The sequence below is a fragment of the Lissotriton vulgaris genome, chromosome 6 (genome assembly GCF_964263255.1).
Source record: "Lissotriton vulgaris chromosome 6, aLisVul1.2, whole genome shotgun sequence".
In the NCBI taxonomy this organism is placed as follows: Eukaryota; Metazoa; Chordata; class Amphibia; order Caudata; family Salamandridae; genus Lissotriton; species Lissotriton vulgaris.
In genome coordinates this window covers 1,678,587,469-1,678,600,618 of record NC_141694.1, presented here as the reverse complement: position 1 = coordinate 1,678,600,618, position 13,150 = coordinate 1,678,587,469, and the positions used below count along the sequence as shown (strand labels likewise).

Sequence of the window (13,150 nt, the reverse complement as noted above, 5' to 3'; positions counted from 1 at the left end):
CAATGATTGCAAAGAGGAGCTCGGAAAAGCTGCCACTGGCAAACATGGCTGCCAATCAAAGACAATCTTTTCTCAGATATCCTACAAAGGCCGAATAACCTCACTATGATTGGAACAGGCTAGCATTCAGACACAGACTAAAACGATGATTTAAAACTGCAAAAAAACGTATGTTATTATGGATGTCAACGAGAGGAAGTGGAAACTCGGCTACAAGAGCCCCATTTGTTTCTGGAGTGTCCTCTCGTTGCTCTTAACTTTGGTCCCAGCACCATGAAACAGGAGTCTCTTGAGGGGATAAAGGTGGGCCTGGCAGTCAAATGTGTGCTGTCATTGGCGAGGAGTCAAATAATCAGTGATGTCACTTTCGCTATCCTCAGCGAATTAATGAGCTGATGTCCATGTGCATATAAATTCCACTCTGTACCGCGAGGATTGTTGTGGGTGAAAAACGCTCTTAAACTTATATCCTGGAGGCGTGATCCAAACCAGGTTTTCTAGACCCACAACAAAAAGCAACGGTTTATAAAAAATATATAATTGGAGAGGTTAAAATGTGATTCAAATAGTAATTCAATTCCCCCCCCCCCTCTCTCGCGGTCCTTGCTTCCTGGAAGGGAGCCAAGCCCTTGGGGCGGGGTGCTGCAAAGCAGGACAGGCTGTGGTATGCACGTGCAACAGGAAATGAGGCAGCCTGCGCCCACGAGGACTCTCGAGCAGGGTTAGGTGCACAGTTTGTTTAGAATGTGTCCGTCCTGTAAGCTGAATGTTGCACCTTTGAACTTGTCGCGGGAAAGGCAGAGTTTTGTTTTTAATATACAAAATGTTTTACCTCTGCAGAGACGTCTGGTCCTCGAGGAACGAATGCATGGTTTCCCGAAGTCCAGCAGCATGCCCTACTCCCAGAGTCGAGGCGAACATCCATCACCCCATAAACAGTTTCCCACGGCTTTTTACGAAAGTCAATAGATTACAGATATAAACAAGACGGAGGGAAGGAAGATAAAGGGAGGGGGGAGGAGAAATGCGACACGGCGGGCAGGGGAGGGGGCGGAGCGGGGAGAGGGAACAGACGAAGGAACGGCAGATAAGGGGAGGGGGGAGGAGAAATGCGACACGGCGGGCAGGGGAGGGGGCGGAGCGGGGAGAGGGAACAGACGAAGGAACGGCAGATAAGGGGAGGGGGGAGGAGAAATGCGACACGGCGGGCAGGGGAGGGGGCGGAGCGGGGGCCTGGAGTGCGGCTGAGGGAACTGATGTGCACGCGCTTTTAAGCTCAATGCGCATGCGCATTGAGCTTAAAAGTCACGGGCACTGCAAGGAATCGCCACGATTCCTTGCAAGTTGGATAAAGAGTGGATAAGCCCCCATAGTCTCGCTTGCTCGATGCGCATGCGCATCGACAGGCGAGACCTAAAAATCAATCACAGGCATGGCGACCTGCTTATCCTTGTAGGCTGTGATGCCCAAAAGGTAAATAAGAGAAAGGACACTCTCGTTACCAGAAGAGACGAGAGGAACTCTCAAGAGGGAGTACACCCTCCCGTGTTAGAACGCTTAATCACAAAAAGTACTCCCCTGATACCAAAATCGTATTCCACGATTATTGTTCTAGATGGATCCTGATCGAACAGTAATGGGAATTCCCTAGGTGAAGCTTCGCATAGGGAATTCCTATCACTATTTGATCAGGATCTATCTAGAACAATAATCGTGGAATACGATTTACGTATCAGGGGAGTACTTTGTGAGATTGAAGGATCCTTGTAGGCCACCATCCCCGTGGTTGTGGCCAATAAGATTGAGTCGCATTTTGTGACCTACCTAATGGATAGTTATTAGGGAGATCGAATTGTGACTCAATCCGATTCTTATTTTTATGAATCAAACTGATGGCATATAGGTAGGCTCGTAAAAGTAGTTAAAGTAAAAATACTAGTCACACATTGCAAGCAATATTTTGAAACAAGCGAAGAGTACACCTGGTCCCAAAAGTCCAGCTATAACTAGAATTGCAAACAGGAAATATATATATATATATATATATATATATATATATATACTCAACATAACTGTAGATCATGGAGCAATCTGGATAAAAAATAGTTTGATCATTATTTACAGATAGGTAAGAACCAAACTACTCAATTATTGGAAAAATGTCTTAACTGTTTAAGTTAGCAAGTGAAACAAATACAATCTATCAAAAGAATAGCCCTTGAAAATGTGTGTCTACATCCAGTGAAGGCCCGTGTAAGCCATGTTCCCCAGGCAAGCTTGTTGGACTAGTGACAAGTCAGCCTCTGCAGTAGATGCTTGAACCACCAAAGAAGTTCCCTTGAAATGCACTCATAGATACTGGATAAGGATCGCTCCTCTCTGGTGGCCTTGGAACATTCAAGTCCTAAGACAGCGTGGTGGTAGGAAAGGTACGGTGTTACTCAGACTACAAAAGCTAGACCTTCAAATTCCTGCATATCTCATGCTACACATCCGGAAAATTCAAGATGTCTACTATGAGTATCCCTGGCCCTACCTATCAGTTGCATCAAAGGACCTGACAACTATGTGCTGTATGATGGGCAGAAAAATACCTGGTGTGTACGCTTTGATGATTAATGTACACGTAGGAAGGAGCTGAGCCTTAATGAGACTTGCATCCATCCTCCACCTGCAAGGGAAACAAATATTATCCTCTGCAAAAACAATATAGCGAGGACAAGCTTGAATTTAGAGAGTTTTTTTTACATACAAACAATTGACATAACTTTATTTGAGGCATGATAGACTAAACATGGCTCCTGTGCCCCTGTTGGCTTAGTTCAAGGTGGTATGAGATGCCACAATGAGTTATATAATACAGCCTGTTTAATCCAGGCTGCACAAAAAATACTCTCTCTGACTTGCACTCCAACCAGGTGCAGTGGCACTGGCCTTGGAGGATCCCCTGGTATTGGCAAACATTTGGGAACCTGATGTGCCCCATCTGTAATAGTTGATTGTCACAGGACATCAGCCCTCAAAGTCCCTTACAACAACTGAGCTAGGAAGTTTGTCATCATCTCTGGCTCTTTAACTTCCAGCAGACCACAGCGTGAACTTTATATTTGCACATTCAATTCCACAACTTGTCAAGCCTACTCTACTGCATTTAATGCACTGTGTGCAGCTCCTTTTGCCCCCTCCTTTGTCTTGGCCTCCATGTTGCTGATCCATTCTCTGACCTCTCCCATCATTAGCTTGTCCACCTTGCCCTGGGTATTGTTGATCTGTGCATCAATGGTACGCATTTTGATTTTCAGAGGATGAGTATATTACTTAAAACACCACCTTGTCAGAGCAGGTCCAACGCCAGTTTTAAAAAACACTGAACAGTCAGCAGCTAAGGGAATTCAAAACACATATTATACAGAGGGACTAGGTGGTCAATAATATTGTTTTTTGTGTAATTAAACACAGTCACTACTCATGCTAGGGAGTGATCTCCCCCCTGACACAAGGCATATTTCACAACAGACCATACTACAAAGTAAGTGGCAGGTGATAAGTCATAGTGTATGCAGGATGTAGGACCCTTCACAACCACCACCTGAAAGTTCTAAGCAATATATAGTAAAAAGGAGCAATGAGTAGAAATACCACCAGGAGATGGTGGAGATACATGTAAGAGTAGGAGTATAACTCAGCTGTCCACAACTAGGTTCTTCTTACTACTAAGCTCTACTCCTCTCAAGTAACTTCATGTCATCTGCAGGATCCAGGGAAAGTAGCCTACCAATGCAGCATGACCCAGCACTGCCAAATGACTTACCTGTCCTTGGCCCAGAATCCCACTAATTATCTGCAAGATCACATTCACCAACAAATTAACTCACTGAAATTGAGGGCTCCCCGCAAAACAGTTTTGCCAAATCAGCTTAGAACACCACCTTTCTCTATTTCAGTTCATCCTCTAGAAGCCGCAAACATGGCTGACTCTGTGGACCATACTATATAGGTCTTGTAATCTACCCATTCCATCACCTTGTAGATTGGTCCAACACCCATTCCACTAGATAATCAAATCTTCACCATTCACTCTATTACATAGCCCACTTAAGCAAAAGTGCCTGTGATAGGAACAAAGAGCCCTTCTTGTCATATCTACAGTTAGGATGTCTCCTACACTGGGAGGAATATTTTGAAGCTGGATTGACTAGGGGATCTTTATGATATGCGTCACCTTTTTATTGATGCCATCAGGATTTACGTGGTCCTTGTTATCGGTTGCTTCTTTAAGTGCCAGCTGTGAAGTAGCAATAGAGTAAAATTGGTCTATTGGGTACATCGGGTGATATGTGACCGTAGATGCTTACCCAAGCACTCCACCTGTGATAAATACGACTACCAGGTGTCCAAGGTCCAGTGTGAAGGTAAATACAAGCATTCCAATAAAAGACAAGACGTACACTGCCAGCGTTGTCTGCCTGCAAATACAAAACACGATTTTATTAACAAAATATCCTCATGACAGAAATGAGATAACGAAACAGAGACACACTGGTACGATAACCTACATGCTTTTACGGGACGTAATGTTGTAAGTACGGCGCCCCATGAGGATTTTGGAGCGAAAAGACTGGGGGATCAAAACCGTGAGGTTCTGTGCTTGTGAACATTCAGGAGGGTCCTGTTGCAGAACATTCAAGCAGGTGACAAGTTCATCACAAATTACCAGCATGGCACAATTATTTATTATTAACATATACAAAAACACTTTTTAAAATACATAAACACATTCGAACTGAATTTTACAATTTTATAAATACAGAATAATTATAAACCCAACCAATTTATCATATATCTGGCATTTTGAAATGTATCTTTTCTAAATTTTCAGATTAGCAACTACATTTTCCCAAAAATAATTGGTCATATTTGAAGGAGAAATTCAAACACCAGAAACAAAAAGAATCAAATAAGATCTACAATATGCTATACTACCATATGTGTATTTGTTCAGAGGCAGTTATCTGTTCTTTCCCCACGTTGATGGAAATGATATATTTTTTAAATTCAAGTATGTTTTATGTTTTGGGGTTTCCAAAGACTGAGTAAGTGCCTCTTCAACCTACTTGATTATCAACAGCAACATGGCAGTACTTTCTGCATATTTTTCTCCCTATAGTAGAATCTTGTGGTCTAGAAATCAACTTCTTTGTAAGACCTTGATTTTTTTTTATATACGGTTTTATTGGATTTCGCACATTATGACACACAGATAGTGCAGCAGTATATATAGTAACTAACCACATCATGAGCAAATAAAACATGATAGGATGATCAATAAAAGGAAAGAGAAAGGCGTAGATGCAATGAGTCATGAGGCTCAGTCCAGCTGTCCCAACCATTTGCCCCATATACGACTGTGCTTCGAAGGACCACCCCGGGCTTCATACATGGGTCTCTCTTGCTGCACGCACCAGTCTACCCTCTGCCACCATTAAGACAGAGTGGGAGGGGAAGGGTTTTTCCAGCGGGCTGCTATGTCGCCCTTGGCCAACATAGTGGCCATAACCAGAAGCGTCTAGTCTGCCATTGAGCCCCTAGAGCCATCCATGACCCCAAGTCACATCATTAGAGGTGAGAGGTTCACCTCCCAACTCAGTACTTCCGTCAACTCCTCCATCACAGCTGTCGAGGATTTATGAATCTTCGGGCAAAGCCACACCATGCAGTAGAATTGGGCAGGGGCATGTGCACAGTGAGGGCAGGTAGGTTCGGAAAGGAGGCCTGCATGATGGAACCTGGCTGGCATGAGATAGGCACAATAGAAGAAATAGGCCTGGATCAGACGCAGTCAGGAAGAAATCGTAACAACCCTAAGTGCCATCACTGCATCCCGCCAATCATCATCTTCATCAAGGGGACCCAGACAACCCTCCTAACGGATCCTTAGATAATCAAGTGTGCCTGTGGCGTTAATAATTAATGTGCGATAGATTTGAGAGATGCCTCCCTTACTCAATGCACCTATAGGAAACTTGGCCTCCATCAGTTGAACTTGGGTAGAGGGGCAGGTGGTGGTATGTGGACGCCAAGTGTGTGTCTAAGTTGTAAGTATTTATAAAATTGAGAGGAGGTAAGTGCGTATCTTGAAGTTCCTGAAAGGAGCGTATATGGGTCCCGGACCATACGTCGCCCATCTGTATTATGCCAATGAGGTCCCATTTCCCAAAGTCCTCCAACGACACTTCTACGCAGCCAAGTGCCATGCCAAAGGGGGGCTTGGTGTATGAGTTTTACATCCCAATTAGTGTGTTGGAGTGCAGGCCTCCAGGCAAGAAAGATAATTTTGGTCTATACACTACGGGGTGGCAAGGGGAACCGGGGATCCATAGAGAAATTGTTGACCACCAAATGTTGGGAGGCTAGGTAATAAGGGTACAGGTTGGTCATTCCCAGGCTTTCATCATATGGGGCTCGTTGACAGTGGGCAATGGCCAAGCGGGGCCTTGAGTCGTGCCAGTGAAATGAGGATGCTACTCTATCCATGGCTTGGAACCCGCACTAAGGTAAGATTATTGGCAGATTCTGAAAGGCATAGAGGAACATCGGCAGAACCATCATTTTGTACAGGGCGATCCTGCCCATCACATTCAGCGAAAGGCACTGCAATTTATTGAGGTTCTCCTTGGCTTTCAGCGTCAGTGGCTCAAGATTGAGGGACCAGGTGAGTTCAGGGTGGAGCGCCACCCAGATACCCAGGTAATGAAAGCTGAGACGCCGCACAGGGATTTTGTGCTGTCAAATAATACAGTGCAGGGGCGAGGTCAGAGGCACCAAGACCGACTTAGGAGGATTGATGTGGAGACCCGAGGCCTCTCCGAAAAGCTGGAGGATTTGAAGACAGCGAGGTCCATTCCGACAGGGTCTGCAAGGTAAAGGAGGTCTTCGTCCATATAAAGTGCAATACGGTCCTCATGCCACTCCCCCCATCTCCATCCATGCACCTGTGCATCACAATAGAGAAGGCGCATCAGTGGTTCAATCGCCAACGCGAAGAGGAGGAGAGATAGGGGACACCCCTGTCAAGTCCCCTGCCTGATGGGAAATACATCCGAGACTACACCGTTCATCTGGACCCGCACAATGGGATTGGTGTAGAGCACTCAGATAAACCCACGAAAACTGGGTCCAAAGCCAGCTCTCAGCAGTACACTGCCCAAGAAGACCCAATCAACAGTGTCAAAAGCTTTCTCAAAATTGATGAGAAGCAAGGCCAGGATGGGGGGGGGGGGGGGGGGGGGGAGGGGGAGAGACAGGTGACGGTGGGCCAAGACAACATGCAGTGTCGTGTATTCCAGGCCGGCATGAAACCACACTGGTCCGGATGTATGAGTATGTGGAGGACCCGTTTAAGATGGGTGGCTGGGATTCTGGCAAATAGCTTGATCTCACCACTGATTAGCGAGATCGGACAGTAGTCAGCACAGGAGGCCAAAGGGGGCTGTGTCTTAGGGATTAACACAATGGTAGCAGCATCTATCTCGGGTAGAAAAGAGCCCTTCTTTGATACTTTATTATAGAAAGCAAGAAGTCAGGGAGTCGGGGTCTCCCAGAAGGCTGTGTACTACTCCGTGGGGGACCCGTCAGGACCCGTGGTCTTTCCAGAGACCACAACAGAGATGGCATTACAAATCTCTTCAGCCGGCTCGTATATCACCTGAGCCTCAGAGTGGGACAGTCCAGGAAGAAGTACCTCATTGAGAAAGTGGGGGTCAAGTTTGAGGTCCACCCGAGACGTGCCGCATATAGGCAGCCGTAGTAGTTAGCAAGATTTGTGCTATGCAGAGACGGACATGTGTATATGGCCAAGCTCGCTCATGATTTCAAGAATGATTCTGTTTGCCTGTGGGCGGGAGGCCAGTCATTATAACAGTTTTCTGTTCTTGTCCCCCCAACCATAAACCCTGACGTTCTAGGCGCACCACAAATATTTTCCAGCCTCTACGGACTAGAGACTGATCTCCTCATGCAGCTTGTTCAGTTGCCAGGACAGCTCTCCCTGGGGATCAACAGCAAGACCCATTTCCAATTGGAGGGTTGGGCCTTCAGCTAGGTGATGTGTTGGGATCAAGCTTGCTCCAATGTTCAAATTCCACCCTTGGCGTATCCTCTAAGAGTTGCTTTACTGGCTGCCCAGAGGGTGCCAACTGAGCAGACCGAGCCTCGTTAATTTGGAAATAAGCTTTCAACTCGTCTCCAAGGGCCTGGGTATAAGACTCATCTTGGAGATACCATGCGTTGAGACGCCACATGGGGTGCAAATCGTCATGGAAAAGCTGAGGTGGAGGAGAAATGAAAGGTGGTCCGATATGCCTTGCGGAAGGATCGAGATATGGGACACCGCACAGCAATATGGGCCAGCATGAAGATAAGGTAAAAACTTTATTTTAATGTAATCCATTACTCAACCATTTCCATAACCTTTAATCATTTTCATTTTGACTTCATCTACTCAACTATCTGTTCAGACATCTACCTATATTACTATGTGTTTACAGACACCTCATACTTCTTTTTTCCATTTGTTTTGACTGCAAGTCTCATTTCATCTTTTGAAAGTCTATTTTAACATCTTTCCTACTTCTTGTCCTTCTCATAAGTGTGAAATGTACAACCAAATACACAATCTTGTCCAAATTCAAATAAACATGGAACATTAAAATTTACTATATTCGGAAGAGTGAATGGGTGATCGATATACAAGTGCATTAAAGAAAACCTTGAGAATTTTAGACGTGCTCGTTCTTCACAAAAATGTTCTCAAGTGAATACTGAACGTCTTACAGATCTCTCCAGATCTGCTCCAGCGCAAATTGTTGTGAGTACCTTATAAGACATTTAGTGTAAATCTCAGATGCTCCAGGAAGATCTTAATTTACAACAGAGCCTATCTTTAAGAGTTGGGCCTGCCTTATATTGCTTATTAACATGAAGGGTATGTTGCGCATACTTTAATAAGAGGTTGTGACTCAAGACATTCAAACTACTGGTTATCTGCGTCGCATAAACTGATTATCAGTGAAACATTTATCATAGTCTCTTAGCATGACAGGTAAAGACAACCACCAGATGTCCATCTGCTTATGCAGGAAAAAAGTGAAATGCTCTTTGGCTGTCTAGGATTTTACCTACAAAATGCATTATCAAAAGCAGTCAAATTGTTGTTTACACACAGTATTAGATTTCTTGTTGCCAAATGGAGAAGTGTGGCTCAATGCTTAGAGCGGCAGACCTTGATGCAGAACGCTGGCCAGGGACCAGGGTTCGAATCCCGCCTCGGCGGGTTTCGGGCTTAAATTCCTCTGACCGGATATTCTCGCCTCAGTGCCGATTCTAAGCATGGGTCCCACGCTGCAACTCTGGGCAATAGCTTGCTTAGTCTCCACAAAGGCCCCCTGATACACAAGGAATGCCTGGTTTCACCATGGGATCCCCAGGAGTGGACACCCCACAAGGAAAAGCCAGGAGGGGTTCCCTTGTGGTAGGAGTACAAGCGCCGGGATGCCTCCGGGTCACTGTTCGCGCTATACAAATACGCCACATTTACATTTACATTTACATATCAATGGCCACAAAGAGTTCAATCCTACGCTTAAAATTCTATATCATTAATGTCATACTCGTGCCTGTTCCTCTTTACCAAGGCCACCTTGGGAAAGTTTGATTCAATAGTGTTCAAGAAATCACAATACTGTGTTCTTTACATAACTCTACATGACCACCAGACGCACATTCACATATTTGCCAGATCTTAGGCCTCACTTAGAATTTGGCAGAGAGGGAACTCCTCCACAAATTGGCAGAGCTCCCGCCAGTGGGAACCAGTGGGTTTCGAACAGTACAGCCTCAAGTGGCTCTGCCTTCAGAAACTCAGTAGTCCAATCATCACAGGACAGCCAAGTCACACTAACAGTTGCCACGCCCCATTTAGAGAGGGTGTCTGTTACTGATTTTCCTAGTCTGGGTACACCATGCAAGGCATGTCGAACCCGGCCACAGAAACAGCGGCCCTAGGAATATCCACTGTTGTTATCTTGCTTTTCAGAAACAAAGCTTTAGGGATTTGTTTCTGAAAAGCATAATTAAATACCGATCAGAAAAAATATGGAACCCACTTGAGATTTGAGGTGTGCCGGCAACAATTTGTTGGCACTGGCTGATGCACTGAAGGCAAAGAGATGCCCGCAATAAAAGTGTGGATCTTTAGATATGGCACACGGTCCACAGCCAGCAGATCGGAGGCCACGGCATTCAATGACATGGTGGGTTTGCAGGCCATCTGCCAGTATCTAAGAGGCGCTGTTTGTTTTTAGCTGTTCATAAACATAGTGTTCAAATGACTGAAAAGTGCCCTTCTTTGCGTAATACATGTTGTCCCAAACTTTACTTACTTGTATGTCTTACTGTAGTCCAGCCAGAAACCGCAAAGAATGGAACCCACCATACCGGCCAAGACTAAAGTCAATCCAATCCGTCCAGCATTCACTTCTTCACCCTTTTAAGAGAGACCATTTGGTTATTGATATCAAGCACTGTACTAATTCAATTAGAAATGTGTTTAAACAGCGACAGTAGTGATCAGTGCCCATGGCTGTACCATAGGGAAACATATTAAAATCACGGATTGCATGCTCATCCTTGCTAGGGCCCTGTCTTCTGCAAGTGCCACATTATTTCTCAACTGCAGCTTCCACACAAACGCTGAATAAGCCTACTCTACTTGAGATAGGTACAGTTGTGGGTGACTGGTGGTTTACTGGTAATGTTGTTAGCTTGAGACTTACATTACTAGAGTTTCTACATGGGTATGCAACATTTCATCATATTTAGGTCTACTTTTTAGGGCTCGACCTCTGCCAATGCGCAAGCATTGCAGATGTCGAACATATTATGGCTTATCCAGACCTTAACTAAATGGGCGATTTGATGCTGTGCCCGTGAAAAAGCGCGTGCACAGCATCAAAGCCACCAGACTCCCCCTAAAAGCTTACCCCAGCGTGTGCTCTGTCATTTCTCCTCCCCTAATTAGTCACTGCCCACGGCCGGCCGGCACATCAAAGGCTGCTGCTCCCCGTGCGTCTTGTCACCCTTACTCGCAGCTATTCTTCCCTTCTTGCCTCTCCATGCCCCCTCTCCTCACCACAGCAATGCCGAGGGCTTGTATACCTTCTCCCAGGCTTGTTTACTTAACGTTCCCTGGCCTGCACACTTAACTTTCCCTAGCTCTGATGCCTGGGACTTCATTCCGCTTTTTTTTCCATTTTTTTTCTTCAATGCATTTACCAATGCTTGTTTTTTTAAATTTGCGGGCTTGCATTTCTATCTACCCCTCCTTCCTCTCTCCCTCCCTCCCTCTCGCTCAGCGCCGAGGCCGAGCCCCTGGCACAGCTTTGCAACAGAGGCCTTCGGCAACATGGAGAGTCGATTTACACAGGCAGCAATGCAGCCTCTAGACTCTGCAGCCTGGGCCTACATACAAACAGGCAACCATGGACACGAAGAAACGACATAGCAAATATATCAATGTAACCATGGAGACTTTATGGCCACCATTTGCACGGCTCCAGGCAAATACCAGATCAGGCCTCTTTTGCTGTTAAACAATTGACAGTTATTACCCAAATCAATTAACTCTTGCTTTGTAGATCACGAAAGCCTTGGCTGCCCCTGCCAGAGCACAATTCCCATACAGAGCAACAACGCCTTTGCTCATTTGATCTCTCATTCAGTGAGGTTTTTCTTCGCAGTCTCAAACGTAACTTTGCCATACATGCAGACGCATGCTTGTTAACTTACCCTTATTCCGCTTTTCAGTGATTTTCGCAATCCTATAAAGCACCATGCTTCTAAAGAACACAGCTCCACCAATGCACCCACTAAGCTCCACCGATGCACCCACCACACAACTTCACTGATGCATCCACCACAGAGCTCCACCGAGGCACCCACCACACAGTTCTACCATGCCCCCACCACACAGCTCCACCGATGCACCCACCACACAGCTCCACAGATGCACCCACCACACAGCTCCACTGATGCACCCACCACACAGCTCCACCGAGGCACCCACCACACAGTTCTACCATGCCCCCACCACACAGCTCCACCTATGCACCCACCACACAGCTCCACAGATGCACCCACCACACAGCTCCACTGAGGCACCCAGCTCCACCGATGCACCCACCACACAGCTCCACCGACACAGCTCCACCGATGCACCCACCACACAGCTCCACCGATGCACCCACCACACAGTTCCACCGATGCAGCCACCACACAGCTCCACCGACACAGCTCCACTGATGCACCCACCAACCAGCTCCACCGATGCACCCACCACACAGCTCCACCGATGTAGCCACCACACAGCTCCACCGACACAGCTCCACCGATGCACACACCACCCAGCTCCACCGATGCACCCACCACACAGCTCCACCGAGGCACCCACCACACAGCTCTACCATGCCCCCACCACACACCTCCACCGATGCACCCACCACAAAGCTCCACAGATGCACCGACCACACAGCTCCACTGATGCACCCACCACACACACAGCTCCACCGACACAGCTCCACCGATGCACCCACCACACAGCTTAAATGAGGCACCCACCACACAGCTCCACTGAGGCACCCACCACACAGCCCTACCGATGCACCCACCACACAGCTCCACCGATGCACCCACCACACAGCTCCACCGATGCACCCACCACACAGCTCCACCGATGCACCCACCACACAGCTCCACTGATGCACCCACCACCCAGCTCCACTGATGCACCCACCACACAGCTCCACCGATGCAGCCACCTCACAGCTCCACCGACACAGGTCCACCGATGCACCCACCACAAAGCTCCACTGATGCACCCACCACACAGCTCCACCGATGCAGCCACCACACAGCTCCACCGATGCACCCACCACCCAGCTCCACCGATGAACACACCACACAGCTCCACCGAGGCACCCACCACACAGCTCCACCGAGGCACTCACCACACAGCTCCACCGAGGCACCCACCACACAGCTCTACCATGCCCCCACCACACACCTCCACCGATGCACCCACCACAAAGCTCCACAG

At 47.0% G+C, this 13,150-nt stretch overlaps 1 protein-coding gene across 2 annotated transcripts in view; it reads right to left on the bottom strand.

Annotated features, from left to right (window-relative positions):
- FLVCR1 (FLVCR choline and heme transporter 1) overlaps positions 1–13,150 on the bottom strand; it is a 163,967-nt gene that overhangs the window by 27,635 nt on the left and 123,182 nt on the right. For both annotated transcript variants that reach the window (XR_015296689.1, XM_086927868.1), the window contains exons 5-6: positions 10,440–10,543; positions 4,356–4,466 (exon numbers count right to left, since the gene is read on the bottom strand). Coding sequence is in view for 1 of the 2 variants with exons in the window: in XM_086927868.1 (XP_086783994.1) it covers positions 4,356–4,466; positions 10,440–10,543 (215 nt within the window). In the remaining variant the exon portion in view is untranslated. The remainder of the gene's footprint in view (positions 1–4,355; positions 4,467–10,439; positions 10,544–13,150) is intronic.